Raw genomic sequence first — 15,807 nt, forward strand, 5'->3', positions numbered from 1 at the left:
AGTGCCAAGCTAAAGCTGAGGGAGAGGAGGATGAACTCTGACTGAAGGTCAACTCTCAACAAACGGCAGAAATGTTTCACCCCTGTGACCCGCCTGGGAAGAAGCAGTGTAGGTAATGGAGTAACAACAAAATATTTCAATATTTTATCAACAATTTACAAAACATGAAAGTATTTCAAGATACTTAAAAAAAATTACTAAATGTAAAAATATTTCATGAAATGCAAAAATCAGAAATTAAATGCAGATATTATTTTACTGATATAAACAAAATTGTTTACAGTTGATTAATTTTTCCGTAAAATGTTTTGTTTTGTGGGAGAAAAAAATATATATTGCAGAATTGTTCTACATTTTAAAAAAATATTTGATGGTTCACTAAATATTTATCTCAAGTGAAATGTTTTTTGCTTTCCTTGAAATAATTTCTCCTTTTTGTGAGATGTTTTTTTCCATGTGTTTTTGTGTCTCGTGAAATATTTTAGAGTCTGAATTGTTTCCAACGTTCATAGAAATTATTTTTGTGATGATGAAATGTTTTTGCGTTTAGCCTGAAGATCAAAGAAAAGAAAAAAAAGCAGAATATTACAGCTTTCTACCCCTTTAACAATCAATCAATCAATCAATCAATCAATCAATCAATCAATCAATCAATCAATAATCAATCAATCAGACTTTATTTCTAAAGGGCTTTTCATACAATGACATTGTAACACAAAGTGCTGTACATAAAAACAACTTAAAATAGAATAAATTAAGAAAAAGAAAATAATAATACTAAGAAAAGAAAAAAAGAAGGTTCTGAACGAACTGAGGAAACGCGCTTATGATATCTTAATGAGGAAACACTTAAAAGGTAAAATAAGATGTTAAAACTCAAGACATGAAATTAAAATAACCAAAATAAAATAAATTTCTAAGATACTAAAACACTAAAATATTAAATCACTAAAAGAAAATAAGATGCTATACTTAACAGAAATAAATAAATAAAAAGTGACTAAAATTTGAACTAGATAATAAATGAATACAACTGTTAAAAATAAAACTCAGTTAAAAGAGAGACTAAAAAGGTTTATGACTTTAGTTAAACGTAGGATATTTATTGCAGGTATAATGACGTTGCTGCTTCTGTTAAAAAAGGAGAAGATTATAAATCTAAAATTAAACTAAGATTTAAGAAGGGGAACTGAAACTGGCACAGGGGGAAAAAAAAGTAAAAACATATTTTAATAATAGTATTTCAGCAAAATTACCAGTGCTGTAGTCAATATTTGGTTATAACAATAATAATGATAAAACATTTTTATATTTTATATATTTATATTTATTTTATTTTGGAGTCCGAAATATAAACGCAGTTATACTCCACACCAGCAGGTGGCGGTAATGCTCCCTCTCCTTGTTTCTGACATCATCAGAGCATGCAGAGAAGAAGCAGAAAGATGCTCTGAAGTGTTTCTGCTGCTGGAGTCGGAAATCGAGCACGCGGGAGACGGACGGACCTTCAGGTGTGACGTCAAAGCAAACAGGTAAATAAATAAATAATAAGCGCAGAGAGACACTTTGTTGTCTATTCTGTGCGAATTCTATGCTCACGGAGCAAATATCAGTGTCTGCGGTTTGTTTCCAGCGGACAGTTTATGCTGTAACACCGCAGCCTCAGTTACATGTCTGCTCTCTGCGGTGGGAGTCAGAGGTTACAGGTGAGGCTGCTGGGGCTCAGAAAGGTGTCTGTACAGTTGTGTTTAGGCTGCTCACAGAAACACTGAGGACAGGTGAACACACCTGAGGGCTGTGTTTCTGAGCTCAATGACTCACCTCCTCTCAGGTAGAGTCCAGCTACAGCTTCCATTACTGTGATGAATTATTAACATGAATATAAATGCTAATCTAACAGACAGAATGACTTTTAAGAAGATGTTATTAATGTTGTTTAAATAAATGAGCTGTGTGCTCATTCTGCTACAGGAAGTGCTTTAATGTTTATTATTGACAGGTTTAAATGCACCTTTGTTTATTAGTAAACACAGACACCATCATGGACAGGTACAGTCTCCTGTCTGCAGCATTTAACGCTTAAACAACACCATGATAACAACATGTGTCTTCATCTCACTCTGGACAGTCACATAGATCAGACCCAGAGGACCTCAGAGTCTGAGTCTGATCTGTAGTCTGAGTCTGATCTGTGGTCTGACCTGTGAGCGAGGACAGACGGTTGGACAGACAGAAAGATAATGAGTGAATATCATAATCAGCAGGCCTCACACAGCTCACGCCCTGTAACAGACTCTTATCTGTCTCCTGCTGCAGGCTGCGTCTAACAGCTGCTTTAGAACAGGGAAGGACCGTGAACTACAGCCCTTAATAAACATAAAAACACTTCATCCTACGGATCAAAGGTTATTGATCTAATAAGGACACACTCACTGAGTGTTGTAACAGCAGGTTAGTTCACTTAGATTAGAGTATTTTAATATTAGAGTCAGAGTCTGCAGGTCTTGAACAGCTTTTCTTTTGTGGTCTTTTAGAACCTTGAGAAATGTGAGCAGAGCTGAGGTTGAGCAGATTTCTGCTCTTTCACACAGATTCTGTGTTTAAGAAGAATCTCTGAAATATCTGAGCTGTAGACAGTGCTGAGAGGACTGTGATCTCTGGGGTCAGAGCGCCCCCTGCTGGACAGACTGCATGTTGACTCTGTTTCCTGAACACTGAGGGTTGTTTTCAGTTTTACATGTTCTACAGGAGATTTTCTAAATCAGGGAACAGAGATGTATCATGTGTCAGTTATATCAAACAACAATTTAAAAATATAAATTTTTTGTTTGTAGATCTTTAGTCCGTTAAATAAAGTTATTTTGAATTTTTCGATCATGTGATTTGTGTTTCTGTTATCAGCCAATGAGAACGGTTGCAGTCCTCGGAGGGGGGATCGGGGGTCTGGCAGCTTCGTACTACCTCAGCAAGAGCCCCCAGGTTACCAAGGTAAGACACACACACACACGCAAACACACACACACACACACACACACACACACACACACACACACAAACACAAACACAAACACACACACACACACAAACACACACACACACACACACACACACACAAACACACACACACACACACACACACACACACACACACACACACACACAAACATACACACACTCACACACAGACACACACACACACACACAAACCCTGCAGCTTCTGTGGTCTGATGAATCATTGTGTTCTTACAGAATCTCTCAGTGCGACGTTTTAATGGTTATAAATATGTAAATATACCAAGATCGATCTATCATACATGTTCCGACTCTTTGTCTTTGTTAATAAAGTTGTATTGTGACTGCTCTCTGTCTTTGTTAATAAAGTTTTATTGCATTATATCTGTCCCCCTGCAGGTCATAGTTTTGGAGTCCAGCGGGCGGTTCGGGGGCTGGCTGTGGTCCACCAGGAGGTCTGACGGGGCCGTGTTTGAACATGGACCTCGAGGGATCAGACCTGCGGGGGCGGTGGGACGAAACACTCTGAACATGGTGAGGGGTCAGACCTGCAGGGGCGGAGCGTTTAAAGAGTCTGTTCATCAGTTAGATGGAGTTCAGACATGCTTCAGGATGCAACAGTGGGTCAGGATCTTTAAAAGCTCTCACCATAGTCTAAACTGTGTGATGTCTTTGTGTGTGCAGGTGGAGGATCTGGGCCTCGCAGATGAAATTCTACCTGTGACCTACAGCCATGTGGCTTCCAAGAACCGGTTCCTGTACGTGAACCAGCAGCTGCACAAGATGCCTTCAGGGCCCGGGTAGGAGTGAGAGCAAACAGACCTCTCTGTGTTTAATGACGTTCTGATGTTTCTGTTTCTGATTTCTCCTCCCTCTGCCTCGTCTCTCTCAGCGGACTCGTACAAACCGTCCCTCCCTTCTCCCGCCCCCTGCTGTTGAGCGTTGCCATGGAGATCCTGAGGAAGAGAGGGAAGGAGGAAGACGAGTCGATCCACTCATTTGTGTCCCGGAGGCTGGGAAACGAGGTGAGATACGTCAGATACGATCCATCATAAACATAAACATTAATGAGGACGGAGCGGATCAATCAACACTTCATTCTCTCTGTGCGTGTATGTATGTGTGTGTGTGTATGTGTGTATGTGTGTGTAGCTGGCAGACATAGCCATAGACAGTCTGTGTCGTGGTGTGTTTGCAGGCGACTGCAGGAAGTTGAGTGTGCGCTCCTGTTTCCCGGTCCTCTACAACGCGGAGCAGAGCAAAGGTTCCATCGTGTTGGGGATGATGCTGGGCTCAGGTACATGTCTGCACGCCCCACTGATTCTACATGTGATGTGAGAGCGAGCAGGAAGTGAACACACAAAGGGTTTTATTAAAAGAGAGAGAGAGAAAGGCAACAAGTCTCTACAGTCAACCACACTTAAACCCTAAAGTTGATCCTTGTTTGCAGGACTGATGCCTGGTGCTCCATCTGACTTCACGGTCAGAGGAACGTGTGTGTGAACAAGCAAGTTAGGAAAGAGGTCCTGAAAGTTTCCAGAAGTTTGCAGGATGTGTTGAAGAGGATTTACACAAGTACAGAACAAGATCTTCCCACAGGGGGCGCTATAACCCTGATAGGATAAGACGATGAGGGCTGCCCTCGGTTACGATGTGCAGATATTTTGTCTTTGATGAAAAGTCGTGCACACTGCGGAACGTGTTAAGAACGTTCCCGAGGAGCGTCACTCTGGACCTTGATAGGCTGATCTGATATCTGATCTTTCTTTTGTTTCACATGGACTTGTTGGTGACGTAGAGAAGCTACAGACATGTTTCTGATGTTGGACATAAAGTGATCAGACTCTTCCTCTCTCTACGACTGAAACGTTATAAACATGACGGATGTGACTCCCCGTAATTCTTGTGTTATGTGGTCTGTACTGGTCCTGGTTCTGAGGTGGTCTGTGTGATCCTGCAGGTGGGGGTCCGGTGGTCCCTCCCGGTCCTCTGGCTCAGAGGTCGGCCAGTGAATCGTGGGCTCAGTGGTCTCTGACTCGAGGCGTGCAGGCTCTCCCCGAGGCGCTCTCAGAGTTCCTGCAGCAGAGCGGGAAGGTGGAACTGCTCCGAGACACGACTGTGACCCAGATCAGAGCGTCAGGGAGCGGCTGGACGGTCAGTGAGGTCACCGAGAGGGTCTCGTACATGAAACCTGACCACATGGAGCTTTACTCCTGTCTGCACTTTTTCACCTGTGTGTTTGTGTGTGTAGATCCAGCTGGAGGATGGAGTCGTGTCAGCTGATCACATCCTCTCTGCTCTCCCCGCTAAAGGTGACGACGTGTTTTAAAGACTCTTTTGATGTAGATTTATTTTGAGGATTAAACTCTTTAATGAGTTTAACTCTTTAATCATCAAACTGCTGAATATAACGCATGTTAGATTTTAAGACTTTAAGGAGTTTATGTTTATTATGTTTATTAAAGTGTCGCTCAGTGATGTTCTCTTTAAACAGCAGGAGGTGTCTGAACTCCATCACTAACTCCTCCTCCCCCTCACCCACAGCTCTGTCCTCAGCCCTCCCCCCCTCCTGTCAGCCAATCATCAAGCTGCTGCAGGACATCGCCATGGTAACAGTCGCAGTGGTGAACCTGGAGTATGAGAATAACATCCTGCCTGTGACGGTGAGAACGTCACAAAACTGAACCTCAGTAATACAGAATGAAACGATACGTCAGAATATCTGATGATATGAGAAGATGACATGTTTTTTATTTTATTATTTTTATTTATTTATTTCTTTTTTGCGTGCGTCTTCAGGGTTTTGGTCATCTGGTCCCTTCCTCAGAGGATCGGGGTCTGCTCGGTGTGGTCTATGACTCTGTTCCCTTCCCTGAACACAACAGACCTGAAGGACTCACCACCAGACTGACGGTATGATGTTCATGTGTCTCTCTAAAAGCAGCTGATAGTTGTTTCTCTCAGTTGTCAGACTGTCATCAGAGCGTGTTGTGATCGTTTAGATTAAACGAGTGTCAAGACATGAATCAGTCGTTTCTGTGAACAGAGTTTTTATTTGGAGTTAAATCTGACCCGTCATGCAGCCCGTCTCACCTCTCACCTGAAGCTCTCACCCTGCAGGTGATGATGGGAGGGGCCTGGTTCCAGGAAGTGTTTGGGGACCCAGAGTCAGTTTCAGAGGAGACACTCCTGAGGAGAGCCACCGAGGCCGTGAAAAATCACCTGGGGGTGAACGCAGCCCCGAGCTGGAGCCGGGTTGTCCTACAGAAGGTACCACACAATCCGTCACACACACGCACGAAAATTCACACACTGTCACACACACGATGACACACACCAGGCTGCAGGACACGGTTCAGCCTCATGCTGCAGATTCTCCAAGTTTAAAGAATGTATTTGGATATTTCCAGGGTAAAATTTGTATTAATTGAATATTGGATCCAGTCTGTTTTTTTCCTCCAGATGTCATGTTGAGAATTAAAGATGTTCCTGTTCTCTGGTGAGCAGCTAGCATAGTTTATTTACGCAGTCTGTGAGTGTAAGTGATGAAGTCTGTTTCTCCTCTTCAGGACTGTATACCTCAGTACTACCTGGGACACCACCGGAGAGTGGGTGAGTTTCAGCTCCTTGTCTGAACGATACTTCGTTTAAGTTTATCCTGACACATGACTGAACTTTAACGAAGGACTGAAGGTTCTTCTGTCTGTGATTGTTTCTGTCAGTGTTTAAAGACGTACAGTTATTATTATGACAGCTTTTCTCAGATGTTTCGTCTCTTCTGTGTTCACGTCACATTAACCGTACTCCTTCAGGCAGACTCACAAGATCCAAGTTAGTCCATCAGAGTCTGATTAGAGCAGTATCGAGGCCACAGCAGGCTGTCGAGTTTCTTTGAAGTATTGACAAACCAGAGTTTTGTATTTCACACAACTGAGATCTGTGGTGTTCTCTGCTCAGTGTGAAGATCTTCAGGTTCTCTTTGTGAAGTGAATCATCATGTTAATGTCTTTTCTTTCAGAGTCCATGCGCAGCTTCATAAAGGAGAACAACCTGCCACTGTCTCTGATTGGCTCCTCATATGACGGCGTGTCAGTGAATGATGTCATCTTTAGTGGACGCAGAGAGGTGGAGAAGCTGCTTGGAGCGTGACCTCTATGTTTACAGATTCTCTCTTAAAGCATTTAAACAGATTTACTGTGTGCTCTCTCAGCGTCTGACCTTAAATAAGCTAATGTCTCTTTAACGCCATCTGAGTGATGATCGTCCGTCAGGTCTCTGCTTCCTGTCAGGCCTGCTGAACAGCTGTGAATGTAAACATCGTGTTGATGCAGTGTCGACTTCTTTGATTCAGGGTCGCTGTATAAAGTTCAGATTGTTTTATAAATAATTTAATAAAAAATGACCACACACATGTCCGACTCTTTTTACAGGAAACTGTCATCTCAGGATTTATCTGTGTGCAGGGGGAACTGAAGTCTGTCCCATCGTCTGATGGTCTGATCTTGCTCCAAGCTGCATGACTGAAGTGTTGCTGCTCTCCTGAGAGACACAGCAGCAGTCTGAGCTTCACTGTGAGGACATTAAACTATCACCAGCATGTAGAAATAAAGAGGTCGGGCCTCAGACGTAGAAACGATGTTTTTATTAATGAAGAAAAAGTTAATCTTTATACAACCTCAGAATTAAAATAAGTTCTGCTCCCTGCAGTCTGACCACTGGTGGGTGTTAAATACACAGACTATCTGAGGCCCAGCTTCTTCTTCTCTTTGTGTTTCTTGCGAACAACCTCCATGTTCCGATCCTTCCACGTACTCTTCCTCAGTTTGATGGGACGACTGCCGACGTATTTCCCTGCAAACACAAACAGAGTTATCTCTCAGCAGGTAGATGAAACCGTTCAGATGGGTAGGATGACAGAATCAGACGCTGTTAGGATGTCATGAACAATATGAGGCTGACCGTTCATCTCTCTCATGGCTCGCACGTAATCGTTTGGATCCTTGAAGCTGACGAAGCCGTAACCTTTCGTCTTTCCTGTTCGTTTGTCTCTCACCACCTGATCACAACAACAACAACACCGACCATTCTTAGAAACCATATCTGATAACATAAAAACCTGCTGTGTGAACCATGAGTCATGAGACTGGGGAGTGAAACGTTGTGATACTGACAGGAGGAGAGAAACTGAAGTGATAAACCACAGCAGGTGATTAAAGGACAACAGAAGAGGAGCAGCTCACCTTAGCTTTGAGGAAAGATGGGTATCTGCTGAAGGCTCGGGCCAAGATGTCGTCATTCACCTCGTTTCCAAGATCACCGCAGAAAATGCGGAAATCATCTGAGACACAGAGAACACAGGAAACACTAAAGATGATGGACTTCATCCTGCAGGCGCTCAACAAGAATCTACGTCTCTGTGAACACTCAGCTCCTCCTGTGTGTGGCAGAGATACTCAGTGATCCTGAGGTAAGTTCAAAACATACAAACTAAATTCAAGCAACAAAAACCATCACTCAGCTGCAGCCTGCCTTGTGTACGACTGATAGAAGTGGTCTTTAACGTTTGGCGCTCACATGCTGCCGTATCAAAGCTGAGTATTCATGTTTCATTACGTCTCTTCTTTAACGTGCAGTGAACTTATTCTAACATGCACGAAGTAGATAAAGTATATCTAATAACATTCTGTTGTGTTTCAGGATCCTCTCCATCAGCGTGCTGCGTTCACTGCCCTTTGTCCCTGCACCTGTCTTTACCTGTGTCCCACTCCAGCAGACTGGAGTCCTCCCAGCTGGATCCTGCTGCAGTCCGGATACACTTCCTGACCTTCTCCACCTTCCCTTTCTTCTTGTCCTCTGCAGCGCTCTCTACAGGCTGAAACACAAACACAGAAACATCACGTCTTTAATTCTAACTCCTGTTATAAAACACGGATCATCTTAAAGCTCTCATGAAAGAACCAGCAGAACCCCTCTCTCTCTCTCTCTCACATCAGTGTTTGTGACTACAGAGAGTGTTTATGTTTCTTAAAGCTTTATTCAAACTGGATCTGAGGAGCTCCAGGGTCAACAAGCTGGTGGTCGTGAACGTACCTCGGGGTGGGGGGGCTCGGGCTCGGGCATGCTGGGTCCGATCACGGCGCCGCTGTCTTCACTCTCCTTCTTATCCAGCAGACCTGCAGCCTTCACCGCAGCCTGCTGCTCTGCGACCCGTGCCGCCAGCTCCTCCTGAAAGCATCAGAGACTCAGGTCAGCTCTCACTGAGCGTACAGATAAACCTCAGACCTGGTTCTAGTGACCAGATCACACCTGAATAAGTGTTAAAGTACTGTAATGTGTTTATGGTCTGATGTCACACACGGAGAACGTTTGAAGGGGAGACAGACAGCGCTCAGCTTTTAAAGGACATATACGTCAAACTTCAGGTACCATTCTGGCCTGTCTCTGAGCTCTGACGTCGATCCTCTTGAGTCCTGCAGGGGGAGCCGAATACACAGTCGGAGCCGCCTGGATGATCGACGGCGTTGGTTTGATGGGAGGAGGAACTTCCTGTCTGGTGGGCGGGGCCGACACCATGGGGATCATCTCCCTCACCTGAGACACACACATTAACATCAGGTACGTCACGAGAGGACACACACCTTGAAAGGAACACGTGATAGCCTGTTGTCATGGTGACATCTACCTGAGGTGCAGGCGCAGGTATGTGCTGGATGGGCGGAGCGCCTGGAGGACCCTGAACCTGCAGGTTAGGAGGGAGCATCATGGGAGGAGGGGGAGGAGGCCTGGGGAGGGGAGGGGCTATGTGAGGACCACGCATCATAGGCATCCTCGGACCACCTGGCAGCACAGGTAACAACAGGTGTGTGAGCGCGCTGACTGACCAATCAGAGGTCTCACAGCTCAGATACAACCACAAACTCAAAGACGCATCTGTGACCTTGATGCCTAATCACTTCATCGCCTCATCGCTTCATCAATCCATCTTACCAGGTCTCTGCAGGATGTGAGGGACGAAAGCCGGTCTCATCATGGGAGGACGAACTGGAGGGACTGAGAGAGAGCAAGATTGAGAGAGAGAGAGAGAGAGAGACAGACAGACAGACAGACAGACAGACAGACAGGTCAACACAGAGCCATCTTAAATCATACATCACATATTAAAGTTAAACCCTGCTGAGAGTCAGGGCTCACCTGGTCCCACAAAGGCCGGTGGAGGAGGACCAACAAAAGTAGCAGCTCGGGCTTCTAACGTCTGCTGAACCTGTGAGAGCGAGAGCGAGAGAGGACACGAGGTGTGAGACAAACAAACGTGAGACTGTAACATAAGAAGACGGCACACAGAGCGGTACAAACCTGTCTGTAGGTGTTGGTGCCTATAATGGGTCGGATCATGGGGACTGCAGTAACAGCCAGAGCCACAGGTAGAGCCTCCATGACAGATGGGCTTCCTGCTACAGGTACTGGACCACCGAGAACCTCCTGCTCAAAACTGCAGAAGAAGAAAACCAGAGGCAGAGTGAGTGAGCTGAAGAGAACGAGAGACTTTAGAAAAGACGACTGACAGACAAACCGGAGCTGAAACTCAAACTCAATGGGTCAGAACTCTGCTGCTCTCTGTCTACTGAGCCAACGCCAACAACAACAACAACAACAACAACAACAACAACAACAACAACAACAACAACAACAGATAGTCTCAGTCTCAGCAGCTCTGTGGAGGCGTTGCAGCAGGTGAAACTCAGCGAACGCTCTGCTGTGATCTCAAACTGCAGAGGATCAGCGGACGACACTAACTTTGAGTATCTACCACAGGAAGACCATGACGTCTGTCTAATGAAAATGTTCCCTGTTGCCATTTTTTACCTCAAACCAAGGGCCACATAAAAGCTCTTTCTGTCCCTCAGCTGTCTCTTGATACCTGATGATAAGTCTTCAGTTTCCTGCAGTCACAACATTTAGCTATCTCTGATCCTGTATCCTGAGTCACTTCTCAGCTTCTAACACTTCTATCCTCAGGGTTAATGTGTTAATGTTAATGTCTGTACCATAAATAACACATTTTAAGATGAAGTCCATCTCATGCTCTCTTTAAAACTATGACTCATCACTGCGTGCTGTACTCGAGAGGAGGATGGTCTTCCCTGTCATCACGCAGGCAAAAACATTGACATCTTTTAATCTATAAGTGCATCTTCGGTCTACTTCCCTCTTACCTCCTCACCTACATTGCACAAAAGAGCTCAGGATCACATAATCTTCGATCTCAGGATCTATCACTGTTATGTGTTCTGAGGGTCAGGACTGAACTTGGAAAAAAAGGCCTTCAGGTTTGCTGCTCCCTCGACCTGGAATGCCTCACAAAAGGATCTGAAACTTTGTGGTCGGATAACTTTGAATGCTTTTATGTGGTCCTTAAATGACTTGGAGGCTGATGCATCTGCCTGTACATGTTTTATTTAAATGTGACTCATGCTGTTTCTCTGGAGGTCTTTGTTGTGTAGCTGTTGTATGCGTCTGCTATTTGTGTATTGTCTATTTGTAACTCTGTAACTGTGCTGCTGCCTATCTTGACCAGGACTCTCTTGGGAAACAGATTTTTAATCTCAATGAGCATTTCCTCGTTAAATAAAGGTTATAAAACAATAATAATAATAAGAAGAAATGCTCTCCAGATGTAAACTGTGTCTTTAATAAGAAACTTAATGAGGTTTAAATCCTTTAAATACTCACAGAGCCATCTCAGCCTCCATCTCCTTCAGACGATCCTCTCCTGTTTTCAGCGCCATGCTGAGAAATAAAGATTAAAAACATCTTCAGGTGGTTAAATTAAAGAAACATGTTATTACAGATTAAGTCCCAGCTGTTTCCTTTAGCCTCATTAGACAAACTACACCTTTAATCCTGTTTTTAAGATGGAAAGTGACTCAATTATCACTGAGATTTCAATAACATTAAGTGTTGAAGTGTATCACAGTTAATCTCACAGTTTGTCACAGTAACAGACTTACCTAAATGGATGTTTTTGAGGCTGTAGATTAAATATTTGTGTCTAAATGTCTGAATTAAGCTCTCAGTCTGAGTCTAACACACGCTAACTCAGCTAGCCTCACGGTGCAGAGCAGCTAGCTCAGAAAACGTTTTCCGCTTCCTCTGTGAAACCTTCTTATTGATTTCTCCTCTCCTGCTCGGGACCTATGTTACCGTGAACAAACATAACGAACTAAAGCTCGGTAAATAACGAGCTAATAAACGTGCTGAGCGCGAACTTCATTCAGTTTAGCTTCCATTTCTGCTCCTTCTTCTTCTTCTGTGGTGTTTAATGGCGGTTAGCAAACCAGCTCAGAGACGCATTACCGCCACCGAGCGGACCTGAGTGTGCAGCAGAAGATTAGAAAAGTACTAAACTAAAACTAAAATAGTAATAAAAACCAATAAAGATATGAATGTGCTCTTTGAGTTTGAAAATAATTTGAAAAATAAAATGCACACTCTTTTTCACATGAGTAAAGTAGGTTTGACACCTTGAGGGATTCAGAAATGTTTCATATGTTGGTTTATTTTTTGTAATTCATGCAGAGAATATTTTCATATGGTAGACTTACAAAACCTGTCTCAATATGATGCCACACATATCGTCAGGTTATCAGTTTAACTCAAGCAGCACCTCCGGTCCCAAAGTATGAAGCCCATGCGGAAGTGTTATAAACTGCAGTTCATCGAGAATCTGCCTGAGGCTGGCTGCAGAAACACCGGAAACCACATACACACCAATTCAAAAAAGACGATCTTTGCAGCATTAATAAACATGTTTACAGCTGGTTCCAAAAACGGCTTGGCTCTATGTAGCTAATTTCTCTATCGGCACACACTGTACGGGGGGTGAATTTTTTTCTAACGTAACAGTTCAGAAGTTATTAAGACATGACTGACTTGACTCCCAGACGGGAACCAAGCGGCAACCTCTTGTCTAAAAATATGAGTCTAATTCGGAAGTGCTAAAAACTGCAGTTCGTCGCGAATCCGCCTGAGGCTGGCTCCAGATGTACTGGAAACCACATACACACAAATTTAAAAAAGCCGATCTTTGCAGCAGAAATAAACATGTTTACAACCTGGTACAAAAGATGAGTGTAGTCTGGATAGCTCATTTCTCGATCGGCACACACTGTACGGGGGTTGGATTTTTTTCTAATGCGGCAATTTCGAAGATATTGAGATTACGAGTCTTCCAATGAGAGACACAGCTGACTTGATTGACAGGCGGGAACACTGTAGCTGTTGGCTAGGAGGCTCAAAGCCCACCTCTTCACGTCACAATCACTCGACAGCAACAATATGGCTGCTGTCGACAATTGGATTCAAAACAGTGTTTCAGAAACAGATGGGTGACATTTATTATCCTTGTTTAGGCCCATTATAGAAATAATATCTATGTACAATTTTTTAATGTATAAATTTAGACCTTGCATCTCTTGTGGCCCTGCCTACGTTTGAAATCACTTCTTGGCACTGGTCTTCACTTATCACGCTATCAAGATCTTTTTGCCATATTAATCTTAGGCTTTCACAAATTCTAGTTTTGATATCCAGTATTTTCCTATAAAATATTGAAGCAGAGTGTCGAGTGCGAGAAGAATTTGTAGAACCTCATTCTCTGGTTTATCTTCCCTCATCAGTCCAAAGACAGATACCAAGCTGCTCCTCAGCTGTAGATACTTCCAGAAATCCCTTTTATCAGTCAAGTTAAATTTTTCTTTGAGATCCTCATATGATAAAAAAAAACAGTCTATCGTTATATAAATTACTAACAGCATGTATCCCTTTTGCCAGCCATGTATCCCATAAAAATATTTTTTTCCTTATACAAATGGAGGGATTATCCCATATAGAAGAGTAACTTTGTTTATATTGTGAGATCCCAAGGAACTCATGTGCCCTCGTCCATGCCCATGGAGAATGTTGAAGGATTAAATTACCTTCCTCTGTTTGGTTTGCTCCGTTTCTCTGAGACAATACATCAAAAGCACACAATGGAGCAGCCAGGGCTCTCTCTATCTTTACCCAACCAAGGTTAGATTCCTTAGTTGCCCAGTGTCTTACAAGCTTGGTCATCTCAAATGCTACATTACATATTTCCATATTTGGGAGGGCCATTCCTCCACTCTCCTAGAAGTGAATAGTTTTTTAAGACTTATTCTAGGTTTCTTCCCATTCCATAGAAACTCCTTAATCATCATCAAGATTGTACTGTTTAAGAGTTCGATCTGGAATGGACACTGGGAACATCATAGAGATGTAATTGAATTGTGGAGCAACCATTTTTACAATATTAATTTCCCCACACAAAATAAGATTTATTAATTTCCATTTGTCAAGATTCACCATTATTTTTAAAATTAAGGGAGTCATATTGATGGAAACTATGTTTTCTAATCTTGGACATAGTTTTATGCCTAAATAATTAATTCCCTCAAGCACCCATTTAAACTGCAGTGTGCTTAAGATGGATTGATTGCACCCTCTTGATATCGACATACATTCAGGTTTTTGCCAATTGACTTTATATCCTGATATTTCGGAAAATGACTCTATTATAAATAAAATATTAGGGACTGACATAACAGGGTCCTTTACCAGTAATAAGATGTCATCGGCATAAAGAAACATTTTGTGTTCTTCCCCTCCTTGTACAACTCCTTTGATATCATCGTCTGCCCTGATTGCAGAGGCCAGGGGTTCAAGAAAAAGAGTAAAAAGTAAAGGGCTGGGGATCACCCTGCTTGGTTCCTCTCATGACTTTAAAGAAGGGCGAAATAACTCCATTTGTTATGACAGCTCCTTTAGGGTCGGAATAAATGATATCCATCCATTTGATAAATCTTTCGCCACATCCAAATATTCTAAGGGTATGTTGCAAAAAACCCCACTCCACCCTGTCGAATGCTTTTTGAGCATCCAAAGAGAGAGCAGCTATTGGTCAATTTTCCTCATGGTTAAGCTGTATGACATGTGGCAAGCGTCTAACCTTAAACGATGATGATCTCCCCTTTATAAATCCTACCTGATCTGAGTGTATTAAGAGTAGTTAAATACTTTCCAGCCTCAAAGCAAGAATTTTTGTGAGAATTTTCCCATCCACATTAATCAAACTAACAGGTCTATAACTTCCTGGCTCAGTGGGATCTTTGTCTTTCTTAACTAAGAGGGAAATCAAAGCTTCATTAAGAGTTTCTGGAAGTTTCCAATTAAAAACGACTCATCATAGACATTTGTTAGAATAGGGGGCAGCTTGTCAACATATCTCTGAAAATACTCTGAAGGAAACCCATCCAACCCAGGTTATTTACCTGTTTTCATCGACAAAATAGCACTTTTAACTTCACCTACTGTTATTGGATCATTCAAAAGTTTGCTCTGATCCACTGACATTTTTGGTGATATAATTTTTGAGAAGAATTTTCATACTTACTAACCTCTGGTTTTACTTCTGATTTATAAAGTTGTTTATAAAACAGTGTAAATACTTTGTTAATGTCCTCTGCATTTGTCCTCAAATCACCTACCTAATTTTTAATAGCTGGTATGGCATGACTGGTCTCCTTCTGATGCAACTGTCTGGCAAGGGGTTTCCCTGATTTTTCTACACTCTCGAAGAAATTGCTCTTGAGTCTAAACAGTGCATATTTTGCCCTTTTATTATATATTTCATTTATCTGAAATTTTAAGTCACACACTTGCCTCAATTTTTATATTTGTTTTGTTCTTTGAAACTCTGGAGATATGAGTTATGATTAT

At 42.6% G+C, this 15,807-nt stretch overlaps 2 protein-coding genes across 6 annotated transcripts; one reads left to right on the forward strand and one right to left on the reverse strand.

The window, feature by feature from the left end:
- Window positions 1–1,397: 1,397 nt before the first annotated feature.
- ppox (protoporphyrinogen oxidase) lies at window positions 1,398–7,423 on the forward strand. 5 transcript variants are annotated; one of them, XR_004633160.1, is made up of 14 exons: window positions 1,656–1,706; window positions 2,902–2,988; window positions 3,412–3,546; window positions 3,697–3,812; window positions 3,905–4,037; window positions 4,165–4,309; window positions 4,973–5,166; window positions 5,264–5,324; window positions 5,557–5,675; window positions 5,812–5,925; window positions 6,133–6,282; window positions 6,457–6,511; window positions 6,582–6,624; window positions 7,031–7,104. XR_004633160.1 is itself a non-coding variant. In XM_034697070.1 (13 exons), the coding sequence occupies exons 2-13, from the start codon at window positions 2,905–2,907 to the stop codon at window positions 7,159–7,161; spliced, it is 1,425 nt and encodes a 474-aa protein (XP_034552961.1). In that variant the 5' UTR covers window positions 1,398–1,532; window positions 2,902–2,904; the 3' UTR covers window positions 7,162–7,423. The 5 variants fall into 5 exon arrangements, 3 of the variants coding, with proteins under 3 accessions (XP_034552961.1, XP_034552960.1, XP_034552962.1); XR_004633161.1 differs by having other exon boundaries at window positions 6,475–6,511; XM_034697070.1 differs by lacking the exons at window positions 1,656–1,706; window positions 6,457–6,511 and adding an exon at window positions 1,398–1,532 and having other exon boundaries at window positions 7,031–7,423.
- A 216-nt stretch (window positions 7,424–7,639) lies between these two features.
- On the reverse strand, window positions 7,640–12,330 carry rbm42 (RNA binding motif protein 42). The gene is made up of 12 exons (XM_034697072.1): window positions 12,021–12,330; window positions 11,743–11,799; window positions 10,366–10,501; window positions 10,204–10,273; window positions 10,000–10,062; window positions 9,695–9,849; window positions 9,439–9,603; window positions 9,103–9,237; window positions 8,767–8,884; window positions 8,253–8,350; window positions 7,972–8,068; window positions 7,640–7,863 (listed from the first exon to the last, which is right to left on the reverse strand). Exons 2-12 carry the CDS (start codon window positions 11,796–11,798, stop codon window positions 7,751–7,753), a joined length of 1,206 nt encoding a protein of 401 aa, XP_034552963.1. The 5' UTR covers window position 11,799; window positions 12,021–12,330; the 3' UTR covers window positions 7,640–7,750.
- Between the last annotated feature and the right edge of the window lie 3,477 nt (window positions 12,331–15,807).

This window comes from Notolabrus celidotus, chromosome 12 (assembly GCF_009762535.1).
Source record: "Notolabrus celidotus isolate fNotCel1 chromosome 12, fNotCel1.pri, whole genome shotgun sequence".
In the NCBI taxonomy this organism is placed as follows: Eukaryota; Metazoa; Chordata; class Actinopteri; order Labriformes; family Labridae; genus Notolabrus; species Notolabrus celidotus.